Raw genomic sequence first — 19,454 nt, 5'->3', positions numbered from 1 at the left:
TTCCTAAAACCAAGCTGCGCACCATGGGCGACCGAGCCTTCTGCTATACAGCCCCTACACTGTGGAACTCCCTCCCCGACCACCTAAGAGCACCCCAATCCACTGACACTTTCAAAACTGGACTTGAAACTCACCTCTTTACCTTAGCATTTCCGTAATTTTTCTCATATCTGGGTTGTCGTCCAGTTGTTCTAAACTTGTCCTTGTTTTGTTTTCTTGTTTTTTATCTGCCATGTAGCACTTTGAGATTCCCCCAAATGTAAAGTGCGTTATAAATATAATTTATTATTATTATTATTATTAATTCAGAAAAAGTGCTCAGCTCGCCGAGAAAATGCGATTTAAGCAATAAAATTAAAAATGCTTATAAAACATAAACCAAACGTTGGAGGTGGTCATTTCTTAATGCGCAGTGAATAACTCGGCACTCTAAAGCACCCGAGAGCGTTTTTTTCGATGCCAACCTAACCAGAGTGACGGGAGCGGCACAATTCAGAAAAAGTGCTCAGCTCGCCGAGAAAATGCGATTTAAGCAATAAAATTAAAAATGCTTATTAAACATAAACCAAACGTTGGAAGTGGTCATTTCTTCATGCGCAGTGAATAACTCGGCACTCTAAAGCACCCGAGAGCGTTTTTTTCGATGCCAACCTAACCAGAGTGACGGGAGCGGCACAATTCAGAAAAAGCGCTCAGCTCGCCGAGAAAATGCGATTTAATCAATAAAATTAAAAATGCTTATAAAACATAAACCAAACGTTGGATGTGGTCATTTCTTCATGCGCAGTGATAAACTCGGCACTCTAAAGCACCCGAGAGCGTTTTTTTCGATGCCAACCTAACCAGAGTGACGGGAGCGGCACAATTCAGAAAAAGCGCTCAGCTCGTCGAGAAAATGCGATTTAAGCAATAAAATTAAAAATGCTTATAAAACATAAACCAAACGTTGGAGGTGGTCATTTCTTCATGCGCAGTGATAAACTCGGCACTCTAAAGCACCCGAGAGCGTTTTTTTCGATGCCAACCTAACCAGAGTGACGGGAGCGGCACAATTCAGAAAAAGTGCTCAGCTCGCCGAGAAAATGCGATTTAAGCAATAAAATTAAAAATGCTTATAAAACATAAACCAAACGTTGGAGGTGGTCATTTCTTCATGCGCAGTGAATAACTCGGCACTCTAAAGCACCCGAGAGTGTTTTTTTCGATGCCAACCTAACCAGAGTGACGGGAGCGGCACAATTCAGAAAAAGTGCTCAGCTCGCCGAGAAAATGCGATTTAAGCAATAAAATTAAAAATGCTTATAAATCATAAACCAAACGTTGGAGGTGGTCATTTCTTAATGCGCAGTGATAAACTCGGCACTCTAAAGCACCCGAGAGCGTTTTTTTCGATGCCAACCTAACCAGAATGACGGGAGAGGCACAATTCAGAAAAAGTGCTCAGCTCGCCGAGAAAATGCGATTTAAGCATTAAAATTAAAAATGCTTATAAAACATAAACCAAACGTTGGAGGTGGTCATTTCTTAATGCGCAGTAATAAACTCGGCACTCTAAAGCACCCGAGAGCGTTTTTTTCGATGCCAACCTAACCAGAGTGACGGGAGCGGCACAATTCAGAAAAAGCGCTCAGCTCGCCGAGAAAATGCGATTTAAGCAATAAAATTAAAAATGCTTATAAAACATAAACCAAACGTTGGAGGTGGTCATTTCTTCATGCGCAGTGATAAACTCGGCACTCTAAAGCACCGGAGAGCGTTTTTTTCGATGCCAACCTAACCAGAGTGACGGGAGCGGCACAATTCAGAAAAAGCGCTCAGCTCGCCGAGAAAATGCGATTTAAGCAATAAAATTAAAAACGCTTATAAAACATAAACCAAACGTTGGAGGTGGTCATTTCTTCATGCGCAGTGATAAACTCGGCACTCTAAAGCACCCGAGAGCGTTTTTTTCGATGCCAACCTAACCAGAGTGACGGGAGCGGCACAATTCAGAAAAAGCGCTCAGCTCGCCGAGAAAATGCGATTTAAGCAATAAAATCAAAAATGCTTATAAAACATAAACCAAACGTTGGAGGTGGTCATTTCTTAATGCGCAGTAATAAACTCGGCACTCTAAAACACCCGAGAGCGTTTTTTTCGATGCCAACCTAACCAGAGTGACGGGAGCGGCACAATTCAGAAAAAGCGCTCAGCTCGCCGAGAAAATGCGATTTAATCAATAAAATTAAAAATGCTTATAAAACATAAACCAAACGTTGGAGGTGGTCATTTCTTCATGCGCAGTGATAAACTCGGCACTCTAAAGCACCCGAGAGCGTTTTTTTTCGATGCCAACCTAACCAGAGTGACGGGAGCGGCACAATTCAGAAAAAGCGCTCAGCTCGCCGAGAAAATGCGATTTAAGCAATAAAATTAAAAATGCTTATAAAACATAAACCAAACGTTGGAGGTGGTCATTTCTTCATGCGCAGTGATAAACTCGGCACTCTAAAGCACCCGAGAGCGTTTTTTTCGATGCCAACCTAACCAGAGTGACGGGAGCGGCACAATTCAGAAAAAGTGCTCAGCTCGCCGAGAAAATGCGATTTAAGCAATAAAATTAAAAATGCTTATAAAACATAAACCAAACGTTGGAGGTGGTCATTTCTTCATGCGCAGTGAATAACTCGGCACTCTAAAGCACCCGAGAGCGTTTTTTTCGATGCCAACCTAACCAGAGTGACGGGAGCGGCACAATTCAGAAAAAGCGCTCATTTCGCCGAGAAAATGCGATTTAAGCAATAAAATTGAAAATGCTTATAAAACATAAACCAAACGTTGGAGGTGGTCATTTCTTCATGCGCAGTGATAAACTCGGCACTCTAAAGCACCCGAGAGCGTTTTTTTCGATGCCAACCTAACCAGAGTGACGGGAGCGGCACAATTCAGAAAAAGCGCTCAGCTCGCCGAGAAAATGCGATTTAAGCAATAAAATTAAAAATGCTTATAAAACATAAACCAAACGTTGGAGGTGGTCATTTCTTCATGCGCAGTGATAAACTCGGCACTCTAAAGCACCCGAGAGCGTTTTTTTTCGATGCCAACCTAACCAGAGTGACGGGAGCGGCACAATTCAGAAAAAGTGCTCAGCTCGCCGAGAAAATGCGATTTAAGCAATAAAATTAAAAATGCTTATAAAACATAAACCAAACGTTGGAGGTGGTCATTTCTTCATGCGCAGTGAATAACTCGGCACTCTAAAGCACCCGAGAGTGTTTTTTTCGATGCCAACCTAACCAGAGTGACGGGAGCGAGACAATTCAGAAAAAGTGCTCAGCTCGCCGAGAAAATGCGATTTAAGCAATAAAATTAAAAATGCTTATAAAACATAAACCAAACGTTGGAGGTGGTCATTTCTTCATGCGCAGTGATAAACTCGGCACTCTAAAGCACCCGAGAGCGTTTTTTTCGATGCCAACCTAACCAGAGTGACGGGAGCGGCACAATTCAGAAAAAGCGCTCAGCTCGCCGAGAAAATGCGATTTAAGCAATAAAATTAAAAATGCTTATAAAACATAAACCAAACGTTGGAGGTGGTCATTTCTTCATGCGCAGTGATAAACTCGGCAATCTAAAGCACCCGAGAGCGTTTTTTTCGATGCCAACCTAACCAGAGTGACGGGAGCGGCACAATTCAGAAAAAGCGCTCAGCTCGCCGAGAAAATGCGATTTAAGCAATAAAATTAAAAATGCTTATAAAACATAAACCAAACGTTGGAGGTGGTCATTTCTTCATGCGCAGTGATAAACTCGGCACTCTAAAGCACCCGAGAGCGTTTTTTTCGATGCCAACCTAACCAGAGTGACGGGAGCGGCACAATTCAGAAAAAGCGCTCAGCTCGCCGAGAAAATGCGATTTAAGCAATAAAATTAAAAATGCTTATAAAACATAAACCAAACGTTGGAGGTGGTCATTTCTTCATGCGCAGTGATAAACTCGGCAATCTAAAGCACCCGAGAGCGTTTTTTTCGATGCCAACCTAACCAGAGTGACGGGAGCGGCACAATTCAGAAAAAGCGCTCAGCTCGCCGAGAAAATGCGATTTAAGCAATAAAATTAAAAATGCTTATAAAACATAAACCAAACGTTGGAGGTGGTCATTTCTTCATGCGCAGTGATAAACTCGGCACTCTAAAGCACCCGAGAGCGTTTTTTTTTCGATGCCAACCTAACCAGAGTGACGGGAGCGGTGTGGTGTGCAAGGACTGGAGTCGGAGGCGGAGCGATAAATGACGGTGCCAACGGCAGTTGTTTTAATGACATTTATAACTTGCTTCTCTCAACCACGGGCCGACTCTTTTCCCTTCGAGATCCTAACACACTACTCTAAACCGGAAACTCCCACACGTGTAAACCATCCCACCGGAACTCGGCAACGTGAACTTAGGTTCCGGGTGAATTATGTCAACCCACTACACATGCCCCCCCAGAATTCACCCATAGTCAAAATCCCCGCGCCGGAAAGGAACGACAGACCGACCACAACGGGTGTAGGTGGCAGGGGCTGGCAGGGGGTCAAGGGTAGGGGGCGCCGCCGGAAAGACCGCTGGGCTGGACGGTCGCGTTGGCGGTCGGGCAGGCGGGGGCACGGTCAGGTCGGAGGGGCGAGGCGCTGGGGGGCGTCCGCGGCGTGGGGCCTGCGCCAATTCCAATGTCCGGGAAACATCCACGTGGGCAGGCTTAATCCTATCAACCGAGATAGTCTCAGGCCTACCGCCGATGTCCACGACCATGCTCTTACTCCCGTGCTGCAAGACCCTAAAAGGCCCGTCGTAAGGCGGACGCAACGGCCCGCGGTGGGCGTCGTGGCGGATGAACACAAAACCCGCCGAGCGTAGGTTGGCGGGCACCCGGGAAACAGGGGTGCAGTGCCGTGACGTGGGGACAGGTGCGAACGTCCCGGCAACTTCCAGCAGGGAGGACCGCTGCCCGGCCGCCGACCAAGGCGTTGTGGCGTCCGGAATGAAGTCCCCAGGAACACGTAGTACCTGGCCGTAGACAAGCTCAGCAGACGAGGACTGCAAGTCCTCCTTAGGGGCCGTCCTGAGGCCCAGCATGACCCAGGGAAGTCTGTCCACCCAGTTGCCATCCACCAGACTGGCGCGTAGAGCAGCCTTCATGGAGCGGTGGAACCGCTCGCACAGCCCGTTAGCCTGGGGGTGATAAGCGGTGGTGCGGTGCAGCTTGACGCCCAAGCTTCCAGCAACTACATTCCAGATCTCGGAAGTAAACTGTGCACCCCGGTCCGAGGAGAGGTCTGAAGGTGTTCCAAAGCGCGCGACCCATGTGCCAATAAACGCCCGGGCCACGTCAGCAGCCGAGGTTGAGGAGAGGGGGACGGCCTCAGGCCAACGGGTCGTCCTGTCCACCATGGTGAGGAGGTAGGTGAAACCATGGGAAGGGGGGAGCGGGCCCACAAGGTCGATGTTGACGTGGTCGAACCTCCTCTCGGGGACAGTGAACGGCTCCAACGGGGCCTTGGTATGGCGGTGCACCTTCGCACGCTGACAAGCCACACACGAGTCGACCCAGGCCCGCACGTCCCTCTTCAGCCCTTTCCAGACGAACTTCTGAGCCACCAGCCTCACGGACGCTTTTCTGCCAGGATGGGACAGGCCGTGTATCGCCTCAAAGACAGCCCGCTGCCAGCCGGCAGGGACAAGTGGTCTAGGTTGGCCGGTGGAGAGGTCGCACCACAGCCTGACACCTGAGTCGCCAACCGCGACCTCCTCCAGGCGCAGCCCAGTGTCCGAGTCCCTGAGCGACTGGATCCCAGGATCTGAGGCTTGGTCAGCACTCATACCTGAGTAGTCGAGCCCCAGCTGAACCGTGTGGATGACCGCTCTAGAGAGGCAATCGGCGACCACGTTGGACTTGCCGGCGATGTGTCTGATATCTGTGGTGTACTCGGAGATAAAAGACAGCTGACGCTGCTGGCGGGCGGACCACGGCTCAGCCACCTTGGACATAGAGAACGTGAGGGGTTTGTGGTCGACGAAAACCGTAAACTCACGGCCTTCCAGGATGGAGCGGAAATGGCGGATCGCCAACCAGACGCCGAGTAGCTCCCTGTCGAATGTGCTGTATTTGCGCTCTCTAGGGACCAGCTGGCGGCTGAAAAAGGCGAGCGGTTGCCAGGCGCCACCAACCCACTGCTCAAATACAGCACCAACTGCGTAGTCAGATGCGTCGGTCGTGAGGGCGACCGGGGCTCCAGGCGACGGGTGGACCAACATGGTGGCCTGGCACAGCGCAGCCTTAGTATCCTCGAAAGCCTTGATCCCCTCGGGGGTCCAGTCGATGTCCTGGTTGGGGGTTTTACCCTTAAGGGCCTCATACAGTGGGTGCATAATGTGGGCCGCCCGGCGTATGAATCGGTGGTAGAATGTAACCATCCCAAGGAACTCCCGGAGCCCCCGGGCCGAACGTGGGCGGGGAAAAGCGGAGACCGCCTCCACCTTTGTCGGGAGGGGGGTGGCCCCATTACTGCCGATGAGATGCCCAAGAAACTGGATCGACGGCACTCCGAAGACGCACTTCGCCGGGTTAATTATCAGGCCATGCTGGTCGAGCCTTGTGAAAAGGGCCCGCAGGTGTGCCGCATGCTCCTCCTCCGAGGAGCTGGCGACGAGGACATCGTCCAAGTAGACGAAGATGAAAGGCATGTCCCTAAGCGCAGAGTCCATCAACCGCTGGAAGGACTGGGCCGCATTTTTCAGGCCGAAGGGCATCCTAAGAAACTCGAAAAGCCCGAAAGGAGTCACCACTGCCGTTTTAGGGATGTCAGCAGGGTGCACTGGGACTTGGTGATAACCCCGCACCAGGTCCACCTTGGAGAACAGGTGCTTCCCTGCTAGATGTACCGAAAAGTCCTGAACATGGGGGACCGGGTAGCGGTCGGGCGTGGTGGCATCATTGAGGCGGCGGTAGTCGCCACACGGGCGCCAACCACCGTCTGGCTTAGGCACCATGTGGAGTGGGGAGGCCCACGGGCTGTCAGAGCGGCGAATAATGCCAAGGCGTTCCATGTTGGCGAACTCGGCCCGAGCAATCGTCAGTCTCTCCGGGTTGAGCCGTCGGGCCCTAGCGTAGATGGGGGGGCCTTTGGTCTCGATGTGGTGCTCGACCCCATGTTTAGCTGTGGTGGCGGCAAAAGTGGGCTGTGTAAGGCTGGGGAACTCCCCGAGGAGTTTCTTGTACACGTCGCCCTCGGAGAGTGAACTAGAGAGACTCACATAATTCCCCTCATCGCGGACACATGCGAAAGAGGAGAAGGTTAACGCGTCCACCAGGCGGCCATTCTTAACATCCACGAGCAGTCCGTGGGCGCACAAAAAATCTGCGCCGAGCAGGGGGAAGGAGATGTCGGCGGTGACAAAGTCCCATGTGAAACGCTGACCCCCGAAACATACGTCCACAGTCTTTGTGCCGTACGTCCTGATGGGGGTGTCGTTGGCGGATGTTAAGGGCGGGCCGTGCAACCCTCCAGCGGCGTCGTCCACCGTAGCCGGCAGGACGCTCCTCTGGGCACCGGTGTCACAGAGGAATCTGCGACCAGAGAGGGAGTCCTCAATGAACAGCAGCCGGTTCTTTTTGCCTGCGGTCACGGCCACTACTGAGCGCAGGCTTTGGCGTTTCCCGTCGTGTTGAAGTTGCAAGGGGAGCGGCACCTTTTAGCCTTGGCGCCAAAACGTGCATGGAAGTAGCACAAACCTGTGCTGGCGCGGCCGTCAGTTGCAGCGTGTCCTCTGCCAGGGGAAACGCCAGCGCTTGGGGACGTGTAGCTGCGTGTTGGGGCCAGCACACCAGGGGCGAAACGCTGGGTGGCCAAGTAGAAACGGTCCGCTTCCTCCGCCAGAGCACGCGGCTCCGTAATAGTCGTATTTGCGAGGGCCGTTTGGACGTGCGGCGGCATATGTCGCAGAAACAGTTCAATGAAAAGAAAATTCGGCTCTTCCCCACCCAGCAGGTTTAACATCATCTCCATGTGTTCAGAGGGTTTGCTGTCCCCCATGCCTTGAATAGCAAGCAGGCGCCGGGCTCGTTCGGATCGCGACAGTTCAAAAATCCTGAGGAGATAAGCCTTGAGCCCTGCATATTTATCCTGGGCCGGAGGGGAAGTGATGAAACTTACGGCTCTGGCCGCGGTGGAGCTTCCGAGTGCCGAGACAACGTGGTAGTAGCATGTGGCGTCATCCGTAATTCCCCGGAGGGCGAACTGAGCCTCCGCCTGTGCGAACCACGTTGCTGCAGAAGTCTCCCAAAACTCAGGCAGCCTAAGGACGGCGGAATGCGCCATGCCGTCTCGCTCGGTATTCTGTTCAGTCCCGGAATCCTCAGCGGGACTGATGTCGGGGTCACCAGTGTGGTGTGCAAGGACTGGAGTCGGAGGCGGAGCGATAAATGACGGTGCCAACGGCAGTTGTTTTAATGACATTTATAACTTGCTTCTCTCAACCACGGGCCGACTCTTTTCCCTTCGAGATCCTAACACACTACTCTAAACCGGAAACTCCCACACGTGTAAACCATCCCACCGGAACTCGGCAACGTGAACTTAGGTTCCGGGTGAATTATGTCAACCCACTACACAGGCACAATTCAGAAAAAGCGCTCAGCTCGCCGAGAAAATGCGATTTAAGCAATAAATTTAAAAATGCTTATAAAACATAAACCAAACGTTGGAGGTGGTCATTTCTTCATGCGCAGTGATAAACTCGGCACTCTAAAGCACCCGAGAGCGTTTTTTTTCGATGCCAACCTAACCAGAGTGACGGGAGCGGCACAATTCAGAAAAAGTGCTCAGCTCGCCGAGAAAATGCGATTTAAGCAATAAAATTAAAAATGCTTATAAAACATAAACCAAACGTTGGAGGTGGTCATTTCTTCATGCGCAGTGAATAACTCGGCACTCTAAAGCACCCGAGAGCGTTTTTTTCGATGCCAATTTATTAACAGAATTTGTTGAACAATATCTACACAGGGAACTTTTAATAAAGTGGCGTTCCTTAAAAGTTTGCTAGGTGCAAAGGTGCGCCCCGGTCAGAGCTCAGGATGGCCCAAAACACGAATAATAACGCTTCGGTGAGTGTACTCTTTATTTACCTTTTGTGTTCGTAAAAGTCAGTATTTTATTTACAGAATTACAGATTACAGATTTATTTATTAACAGAATTTGTTGAACAATATCTACACAGGGAACTTTTAATGAAGTGGCGTTCCTTAAAAGTTTGCTAGCTATGAGCTAGCGTTATGTTAGCTAATAGCTGGCTTTATGTTAGCATGGCTTACTTATACTCAAAACAGTTGAAAAAGAAGGACAAATGGACATCCGATAATGTGGCTGTCACCAAACTACTCTAATGCTTATTAAAGTCTAGTAACATTTAGCTATCACCGTTCCTATCTCCGTTGCCTTTCGCGGCGCCATCACCATATATATATATATATATATATATATATATGGCGATGGTGATATATATATATATATATATATTAATAGTCATTTTTTTCCACTCCTTTTATGTGTTTTATTTCTCATTATTACTACTATTACTTCAAATACTTCTAGAGTAACAACATCTGCCGGTGAAAAATTCCTTGTATGTGATCATATACTTGGCAAATAAATCGATTTCTGATTTTGATTCTGACAGGATAGTCATGCTGAGATTGTCCTGTCAGCCAGGCGCTTATTGGATTTAATAAGTTCGTCTGGAAGACAACAGGGCGCAGCCAGTGGTGGAGTAATAAATCAAGTTCCGAGGTTTAGTGTTACTAAACTTTAGTTCATGTACACATGGCTTATTTAATCTATATATTGCAGATGTATTGATGATTAATATATATTCCTTGATACAATCCTGCAGAGAACAGAGGCAGACGGAGAGCCCATCACTTCAGATGGAAATGACCAGGTAAAGACTATTGGGAGAGATGTTTGTTTTTGGGGGGGATTGACAGCTGCTCCCCAAAGAGCAAAAGAGAGGCTCGGCTTAGCGAAAAAAAACTGCATCACGATTTTTGTTGAATCGGCAATACCGATGTGTTTTAAAAATCACTTTCAAAGCAGGCTACACTAAGAAGAGTTCCTTGTTACATGTTCAATGCTGGATTTGTGGCAAAACATCAACAAATATTGTATATTCATAGTAATTCTAATGGATAATTAAAGAATACTACATAAATTAAAAGTGCAACGCAAAACAATGGATTTTTGCGCCTATTTTGAATTTTACTCTAACACAAAATACTTTCCCCCCTCAACAAATACAAATACCGACGGCTTACACTCCTATTTGAAGGTCTAAGTGATTGCCTTTTCAACTTTATTGGAAACTGATGAGGGTATGCAATACAGTGTGCCAAGGTTTTCTATTTTCATCTGTCATGTAAGACGATGTTCAAATTCTTTCAATAACACTGTCATTTTAGTTAAAAAAAAGTTAACAGATCATGTGATAGTTAATTTTTTACACTTTTTTTTATTTTCTATAGGTCTTTTCCAGGTCTCTTTACCAAGGGCAGAGGGAAGAGGCGCTTTTCCGCAGCAAATGTAGTTCCTGCCAAGAAACTTAAACCACTTGATGTGGCTTTCTATTTGTTGCCAAAGCAGTTTGAAAAAAACCCCATAGAACAGGAGCAAATAGTCCATATGCATGCAGGATTGGGCCGTAGGACTGCTCATTTAGATGAAAGCACAACACATGAAGAGGTAATAACAAGAAATTAGTTATTTAGGCTAGCTGTGATGTGTATTGTGAGGAATACAATATACAAGGATTTGCTAGTTTTTCATGGAGTGTGATGAATGCTATTACTGATTTGAATTATCTCTTTTTGGAGAGGCTTACATTTGTATTAATTTTTTTGCTTACAGTTGTGTGATGCCCTCAAACCTTTATTCCCAAAATTGGGGGCTGTGACTGGTGGGTGGCTGCTATACAAATCTGCAGGTAGGCCAACACCGGTTTGTGTATTAGTGTTGCGCAGTTGTAAAAAAGTACATTTGCAGCAGCTAACTTCACTGATGCACAAATGCACAATACTGATACTTTATAATTGAACAGATGGTTCCTAAATAAAACTAAGAATTCCTCAAACTCATCTCTGTATATTTATTATTAAGCCTGTTCAATTTAAGACATTTAGTTAACCTTTTATTAGGTCATGTCTAACTCCAGATCAGCAACCAATTGTTTGATTGTAATATTTGAGTTTGTAAAAGAAAAAAAAAGAGAGAAAAAAAGCCGGACTTGTTTTGTTTTTGGTGACTTTTTCAGCCTGATATGTTGTCAGACAAGAGGTCTAATTGCTTTGACTTAACTTCTAGCTATAATCTATATCTAATATACTGTTGAAAGTCCTAATTTTCCTCTCCTCTTTTCTATAGGTGGATGGGGTAGCCAAAAACTCTCTCTTGTGGCTCCTGATGACACTGGCTATACAGGCATGATCTTGAAGTCTGTAAGTCGTGGGGCTAAAAATCTATTCATAGCCCCAATTCAAGAGGAACTCAGCACAAATCCCCTACCACTGACTGATGAAGCATTCAGTAGCATGCCAAAAGCCACATGTCAGACGTGTGGAGTTGCAGTTCCTGTTCCACTCCTGACGGAACACATCAAGTCTTGTGGTGTCATGTATGTTGGCAGTGATGATAACCTGGCTGATGTGGAAAGCAGTGAGCCTGAAGACAGGAAATGTAAGAAGTCTTCATTTTAAGCTTTTGTAAGCATATTGTACAGTATTAAACAGAACTTTTTTTAAATTAACACTGTTCTTGCTTACAACTTCTCAACAGCAGATATGCACGAATGTCCTGTCTGCACAGAAATGTTTACTACTGACTTTATTGAGGTACACGCTTCTTTATGTGTGGAAAGGTATCCATTTGCTTCTATTATTAATTCTTTTTTTCTCTTGTTGGCAATTCTCACACTATCAGTTTAACACAGAAATAACTTTATGTGGGTAGGGCAGGAAAAGAGGTGTGCAATGAAAGCATTGTAATTGAGGAAGAGCAAGCGGCAATGCCTGGACCATCCGGAACTTGTGCAACTGCTACAGATGGTAGGTGGTGCTCAGGGTTTGCAGTGTCATAGGAAAGTTAAGGAAGTGAATCTACATGTTAAAGTCTTTGTTATCTTGACAGTCAAGCATGAATAATGAAACCACGTTTGTTCGTTTTTTCTTATTAGACTGGTTAACTATCAGTGACCCCACCAAGGCCATATCTCAGTGTGCTGACAGTTTTCTGCGTATTCATCAAACTGAGAGCCCCTTACTTCTCAGCATGGACATCAGAAAAAGCCCTGCTGAACAGGACATGGCACTAATCTCCTTCTACAAGCGAAATCATGTGGAATGGGGACGGCCTCTGAATTGCAAACTTGAAGGTAGCTCCAATTACAAGTTACAATGATCCAAAAATTTAAGTATTTTCTCTGTCTTTATTCTGTCAAACCTAATGTGTTACAGGAGATACTGCTATTGGACAGGGTGTAACTCGCTTCTTTTTCTCAACATGCATGGAAAAATTGAAGTCAGGGTTTTCCATCAATTTTGGTATGTTATGTGTATGGTTTCCTTCCAAATGCTATGTTTATTTAAAGCTGTTTAAGTTTTTTTTTTCATATTGTCTCTATAGGAAGTTTATCGTATTTGTATTGGTTTGCTTTACCATGAAAGTTCAGAGGATTCTATTAAATGTGTAATGCCTGTATTGACAACTACTATTTCCTGTCCATGACTACTAAGGGACTGTGAGAGCTATATTAACCTGCATGTCTTTGTATTGTGGACGGAAGCTTATTACTTTTTATTGAAATACTTATTTCGTGGTTTTTTTTTTTTTTTATGTCTTCAACAGCAAACTCAAATGTTACGCGGCTTTTGGAAGGAGAGACTGGCCATTTGGTTCCCTCAGCCTCTCACTTTCTTGTTGAAAGTGATATGTTCATGGTGGCGGGGAGAATGGTAGGCCACTCCTTTCTACATGGCGGACCATGCCTGTTGGGAATCAGCCCTGCAGTGATTCATGTCCTACTTGGTGGAAGTCCTGAAACTGCAACTGTTACACTTGAAGACTGTCCAGACCTGGATATCAGAGAAACAATCGGACTTGTATGTTTGATTTTAAAAATGTTTTTTCTTTCACTAAGATTTAATTTACAATGGGGCACCCTTTGATTGTGTATTCATTATCCCTATTGAGTGACATTAATATATGGATAATTTAAGATTATCAAATCAAGAGGGAGTGAACAAGATTTTTAATACTTAGTTTTCTAATACTGTAAATATAGTTTTATATAAATTATTTTAGAGCTTCTAAAATGCCAGTAATCTATCTATGGATAAAATAGATGGTGGTGCTTATTTGGATCCACTATGTAATATTCATATTCATTACTTTTTGCGAGTGCACATACAGAGGACAAATCAAAGGATGATTCTACTTTTCATTCTATATCCATTCTACTAAGTCTCTGAACTCTACTGGAGGAATGAACAATATTCTTCCAAACGATATTCCTTCATTTGGTGTTTTGATGATGAGGATGGTGGAGAATGCTGTCTAACACATCAGCCAAAAATGTCCCGTGTTCAAGTGGGTCAGTTATGGTGACTGAAGACCGTAGTATATAATTCACATTATATTTTCATCAAATCACCCAGTGACCCCTATGGATGAATCCCACCTCAATGTAGGGGTTGGGTATTTCAGTTTTTTCCTTTTATAGTAATTTGTCCCCCATCTGTAGTATCTGGCATTACACTTTTTCCCTCTGTCTTGAGGCTTGAAGGGGAATCCATACTGTCAGATAAGGATAAACAGCGGGTCCAGGACTTGGCCCATGCCTGGGACCTCCCTTGGCTAACTGAGCAAAACAGGAGATGGCTTTTTGAAAAGCTTTTGATTCATGCTGTGAGTAAAAGTCACAATTGGGATGTTTTGGTTATGAATGCACATTACTAAGTTTTTAAACATTGTGTCTGACAAAATTAAATTGTTGCACTATTTTCTGATTAATTTATGCTCAAGGAAAAAAAAATGGTCATGGTAAAATTCTTTTTCTATGTTACTCTTCAAGCTTTTAGATGAAGAATCTTGTGTTTTATCCTCTCTGTCTTATTAATATTAACAGGTAATAGGACGTGTCACAAGGCAAATTAAGCAGCTGAGACGAGGTCTTAAAGAAACCCCAATGTGGACACTGTTGACCCAAAGACCAGACACAGTGGCTTTGCTTTTTCCTGAAGAGGGAGCAGGAAATTTCAGCCCTGAGGTTAACTGTTTTCAATCTTGTTATTTCTGTTTTCCTACATACATAGACATCATGGCTACCAACCAGTGATATTTGATCAAAAATGATATGCGATTTTAAGTTAGAAAAATTACCAAAATCTTTTTCATGCTATTTTTTTTTCTTTTTTTCAATGTAGGTGCTTCTTCATCGACTCACATGGCCTTGTGAGGATAGTGACGATGATGACGATTGTTCAGTTGACACCAAATGCCGCATATCGGGCTATCTTCGACAGTTCATTGCTAATGGTAGGGGTACTGAGACACTTTGAAGTGCTATTTAAGTAGTTGGTTACCTTATTTGGTTATAGTATTGTAAAAGCTGTATAGCTATTTAAATATTCAGCATGCACTTCACACATTCACCATTGAGCTGGAAACAGCAACATTACATGAATTTATTAAAAAAATCTACCAATTATTTTTTTAAAAAAGCAACTAATTATGTTGCTGATTTCAACTCACGAGACGAGTCCAACCAGTCTCATTGTAAAAGAATATTTTTCTGTAAACTTCTCAAGGGTTTGGCTAAGCTTTTGAGTGTAAGCCATAGTTGGCCATTTATCATGACTAATTCAAAGGTTTTTAATTCCTTTTTAATCTACTCCATAGCAACACCAACTGAACTGACCAACCTGGTAAAATTCTGGACCGGATGGGAGATCCTACCACCAAGTCTCTCTGTAGAAGTGGTCGAGGGCAGATACCCCACAGCCTCCACTTGCTTTGAGACCCTGCGCATCCCAGGGCATTACAAGGATTACACATCTTTTAAATGTGACATCCTGGCCTGTATTTACAGTTGCCATACAGGATTTGGTCTTGTGTGAGACATTTGGCCTGTAGCCTTGTAAGACAAGATTGGATGTTAAAATGCTTGTTAGTTCTGTTAAAAGAACTGTTGGATGTTAAAATGCTTGTTAGTTCTGTTAAAAGAACTGTTGGATGTTAAAATGCTTGTTAGTTCTGTTAAAAGAACTGTTGGATGTTAAAATGCTTGTTAGTTCTGTTAAAAGAACTGTTGGATGTTAAAATGCTTGTTAGTTCTGTTAAAAGAACTGTTGGATGTTAAAATGCTTGTTAGTTCTGTTAAAAGAACTGTTGGATGTTAAAATGCTTGTTAGTTCTGTTAAAAGACCTGTTGTAAAAAACTCAGCACTCTAAAAGAAAACGTTGTGCAAGTTAATGTATTAAATATTTTCTCACTGTTACGGTACTTTGCAGTAACCTTTGCCAATAAATGGTCAATTCATAAGGTAAACTTCTGACTGAACTCCTGTGAAGCCCTCATAACCACTGAAAATGTTCTTCCCCCAATTTCCATCTCCGGTTTGGGAAGAAACCTCAATGTTCAAAATAATGCATTGTTTTTTTTTTCCTGGTTCATTATCCTTACACACGGTGCAAGGGGGATGGACAACTAAAGAGAAGGCAATACAAATGAGAAAAGGTTATTAAACAACAGATTTGTCACCTTTCAGGCAAACCTTAATTTTTCTTTGACAATTTAGTATACTAAAACTTCAGACTCAAACAGGTTTTGAGTTAAATAATGAAATGTCTGTCTGGGCTATGTTACACACAAACAGGGGGACTAAAGTGTTACTTAAATATTAACAGAACTTTCGTTCTCTTGACAAAGGAATAACATTACAATTCAGGTTAAAAAATTTTATTGTCTCTTAACTCAAATCATTCTGATCAGTTCAGACAAACTGCTCACAAAATTGAACGGCAGCAATGTAAGTATCGCAGCCATAGGACTGGGATGCAGCTCTCGGGTTAACTGCATCTCTTAAAGCTGTCATTTGTCCATCGGTCAGGGGTGATGCTGTGTCTGGAACAATGATGCTCGACTGGTCATCAAATGGAAGTCCGCTGTTCTCCCACTCAATGTCAAGAATATCCATGCCCTACAAATAGAGCATTTTGAGTTGTATGCAGTAAAAAAGTAGGCACACTTTCAAATGCTATAGAATGTGCTCTTGGCTTCTAATTAAATTTCATAAGTATGTTGACCACGCTGCATTCAAATAACATTTGTATGTACCTCTGTGTTATCTAGTCCTGGAATTGGGTAATGTGTACGACCCAGCTCCCACAGCTGGTTGGGGGTCATGTTGCTTTCTGTCCTCAGCGGATGATTGTCCCAACCATCACGAAAAGTACCTAGGTCATCCTGCAGGCGTGGGAGAAACACGAAGTGACAGCAGAAGAGGTGTGTTTCATTGTCGATGCTGTGGAAGCCCTCTTCTTCCAGGTAGTGGAGAACATCATAGTAGATGCATGTTACAGCTACCCACAGGTCTCTCTACAGCCGCTCAATCCTTGAAAATTTAAATGGGGGGTGGGGGAATTTTTTTATATATATATTTAATCCACAAAAATTAAAACCAGGTCTTTGAGTTTCTTCTTTTTTTGCATTTATGCGTACCCACTATATAGATCTTGTTACATACTATACTGCATGTCATTACACTTTTGCAAATTATAGTGCTACTGCTACATTGCATCAGTGAGGTGGCAGCTTTGATTAGCAATATTCCATTGAACAAACCTTTGGTTGTGAACACTCTTCCCGGATATAAAGCTGCTCTTCCCAGGGCCACGGACTGTAAACATGCTGCGTGCAACGTCAACATTTTCCACTCCCTGATCAGCACGAACCCTAAAATAGACAACACAATTTTGGATGTGTATGTGTAATGTAATTTTATTTACTTATTAATGATCGATATAAAATTATACTTCTTGTACGGTGTCGGACACTGTATTGTACGCAGACGTAGAATAAGTATTCAATTATTATTAAATATATTGATGTAGTTAAAGCATTGCAGTAAAAGTAGTTTGCTCCCGCTGACTGATATATGACATTAGATCATTACATCTCACATGGAAACCACTGGTTTCATTAACAATCTATTTTAAAAAAAAGTAACTAAAGCTGTCAGATAAATGTTGTGGAGTAGAGAGTATAATACTTCCTCTGAGATGTAGTGGAAGTATAAAGTAGCAGTATCACATGGAAATCCTCAACTACTGTAGTACAAGCGTCTCAAATTTGTACTTAAAAGTCCCCCTTGACTCAAACAATAGTGTTTCTTTATATATATACATATATAAAAATGTCCTTACTTTCCGCCACTGCTTGTAGTGTAAAAACTCCCAGTTTAAAATATACATTCACCTGAGAGGAAAACCAAACTTCTCAACAGATTCTAGGAAGAAAGCCAGGGTGGTTGATGCAAGGTTGTTGGAGGCTGCACCAAGATACATTATCTGTAGCACAAATACAAATACACAACCTTGAGACACTCAAGCATTTAATGATTACAGAAATGTGTACTCTTAGTCCAAACAACTGTGCTTACCTTACGGGAAAAACCGTCAATACCACCAAAGACAACGATGTTGTAGCTGAAAGAGAATTTAAGAAAAAAATTCAGCTGCATATAACATACTGCCAGTGTTCTAAACACAGTTTCTAAACGTAATACACCAGGTGTATACCATTTTTAAGGAGCTTAGCTGTGATGGTACATATACAGTAACATGAAAGCAGCAGTATAAAAAATGTGTTATGGAGCATACTGATAACTACCAAATACTTTGCAAACACACTTTGAATGTATGCATTTTGCCAAAAACATTGCTTGATAAGAATTTACCGAATTAATTTATGGTTTGTATCTATGTGCATCAAAGACTGGGGTCCTGGAACTGAGTAGGTCCGTCGAGCGATACATCCTACGTGGACCATGCGGCTTATGACACCAGTGGTGTCAACACGGTGCATGGAGGCTCTGACGCGGTTATACTGCACCCTCAGTCCTCTGGCTTGCAGAAGGGCCTTCACCATCCGATATCCAGAGTGAGGCTGCCTCGACTTAATCTCTCTTACACACTGATCTAACTCTTCATCAGTCATAGTGCTGTATAATCCCTTAACTGAGACTCAGCCATGCGTCTGTATACTGTGCGCCTGGACATCCCCAAAAGTTTAGCTATACATGGAACAGACAGATTAAGTTCCAAAAGTTTGCTAAGGTACTCTGGGGATATGACCATTCTTTGTCGCCCAGCCGGTCCTTGCTCAAACTGCACAACTGCAATGTGTTGCTCCCTTTTGTCTTTTTCCAGATTGATAAGACTGTGTAGCTGTGTCAGTGAGTCTAGAATAGCTGGACAAACAGTTACTTGACTGGATACAGCATTTAATAACACAAGTTCTTGTGTGCAAGTGAACTCTAAGAAGTCCAGGTCAAGAGGCATGCGTCCCAGAATATGCTCCAATTGAGAGCGAAGTCTTTCTAAAAGATGATTAAGCAGGAGTTCCTAGGAGAGAAAAACAAAATCACTGTGTGAGCACATTTTATGGAAAATTCAAACTAAGCATGGATTTGTTAACATTTTTATGTTCTCTTTTTATTGTCTCAAGTAAGTTAACATCTCATGAGTATCGGAGTGAGTTCAGAGCTGAGATTATTTATTTTCATATGAAAAATGCTCATCTGTAAATGTATTCTGTAATTCTGTAAATAAAATACTGACTTTTACGAACACAAAAGGTAAATAAAGAGTACACTCACCGAAGCGTTATTATTCGTGTTTTGGGCCATCCTGAGCTCTGACCGGGGCGCACCTTTGCACCTAGCAAACTTTTAAGGAACGCCACTTTATTAAAAGTTCCCTGTGTAGATATTGTTCAACAAATTCTGTTAATAAATAAATCTGTAATCTGTAATTCTGTAAATAAAATACTGACTTTTACGAACACAAAAGCTAAATAAAGAGTACACTCACCGAAGCGTTATTATTCTGCGTTTTGGGCCATCCTGAGCTCTGACCGGGGCGCACCTTTGCACCGGAGCGTCACATGACCAATGGAGCTTAACTTGATTGGCTGAACGTTGGATGATTTGATACAGGGATCGATTACTTCTCCCTTGGTTACCCCGGATGTCCGCGCTGAATATTTTTACACTGAATTTTTGGAGACATTGAATTTTTTTACATTGAATTTTCTGAGATGTCGAATTTTTTTACACTGAATTTTTTAAGACATTGAATTTTTTTACACTGAATTTTTTGAGACATTGA

At 43.7% G+C, this 19,454-nt stretch overlaps 1 protein-coding gene and 2 long non-coding RNA genes across 6 annotated transcripts; 2 read left to right on the top strand and 1 right to left on the bottom strand.

The window, feature by feature from the left end:
* Positions 1-10,917: 10,917 nt before the first annotated feature.
* LOC133147292 (uncharacterized) lies at positions 10,918-11,911 on the top strand. Its single transcript, XR_009711623.1, has 3 exons — positions 10,918-10,995; positions 11,433-11,744; positions 11,844-11,911. It is a non-coding gene; the product is annotated as an uncharacterized LOC133147292 (long non-coding RNA).
* A 118-nt stretch (positions 11,912-12,029) lies between these two features.
* On the top strand, positions 12,030-15,612 carry LOC133147307 (uncharacterized). Of its 3 annotated transcripts, none has more exons than XM_061271303.1 (7): positions 12,030-12,112; positions 12,241-12,438; positions 12,521-12,607; positions 12,912-13,165; positions 14,191-14,331; positions 14,489-14,600; positions 14,964-15,612. In XM_061271303.1, exons 1-7 carry the CDS (start codon positions 12,073-12,075, stop codon positions 15,179-15,181), a joined length of 1,050 nt encoding a protein of 349 aa, XP_061127287.1. In that variant the 5' UTR covers positions 12,030-12,072; the 3' UTR covers positions 15,182-15,612. The 3 variants fall into 3 exon arrangements, 2 of the variants coding, with proteins under 2 accessions (XP_061127287.1, XP_061127288.1); XR_009711631.1 differs by lacking the exon at positions 12,030-12,112 and adding an exon at positions 13,849-13,970 and having other exon boundaries at positions 12,123-12,438; XM_061271304.1 differs by lacking the exon at positions 12,030-12,112 and adding an exon at positions 13,841-13,970 and having other exon boundaries at positions 12,123-12,438.
* Positions 15,613-16,072: 460 nt separating this feature from the next.
* LOC133147297 (uncharacterized) lies at positions 16,073-19,242 on the bottom strand. Of its 2 annotated transcripts, none has more exons than XR_009711625.1 (7): positions 19,158-19,242; positions 18,944-19,012; positions 17,726-18,689; positions 17,542-17,633; positions 16,909-17,019; positions 16,402-16,530; positions 16,073-16,264 (listed from the first exon to the last, which is right to left on the bottom strand). It is a non-coding gene; the product is annotated as an uncharacterized LOC133147297 (long non-coding RNA). The 2 variants fall into 2 exon arrangements; XR_009711626.1 differs by having other exon boundaries at positions 18,944-19,044; positions 19,158-19,213.
* Positions 19,243-19,454: the final 212 nt, after the last annotated feature.

This window comes from Syngnathus typhle, unplaced genomic scaffold, assembly GCF_033458585.1.
Source record: "Syngnathus typhle isolate RoL2023-S1 ecotype Sweden unplaced genomic scaffold, RoL_Styp_1.0 HiC_scaffold_41, whole genome shotgun sequence".
NCBI classification, from domain to species: Eukaryota; Metazoa; Chordata; class Actinopteri; order Syngnathiformes; family Syngnathidae; genus Syngnathus; species Syngnathus typhle.
The sequence above is the reverse complement of the archived record's forward strand: the minus strand, read 5'-3'. Positions and strand labels throughout refer to the sequence as shown.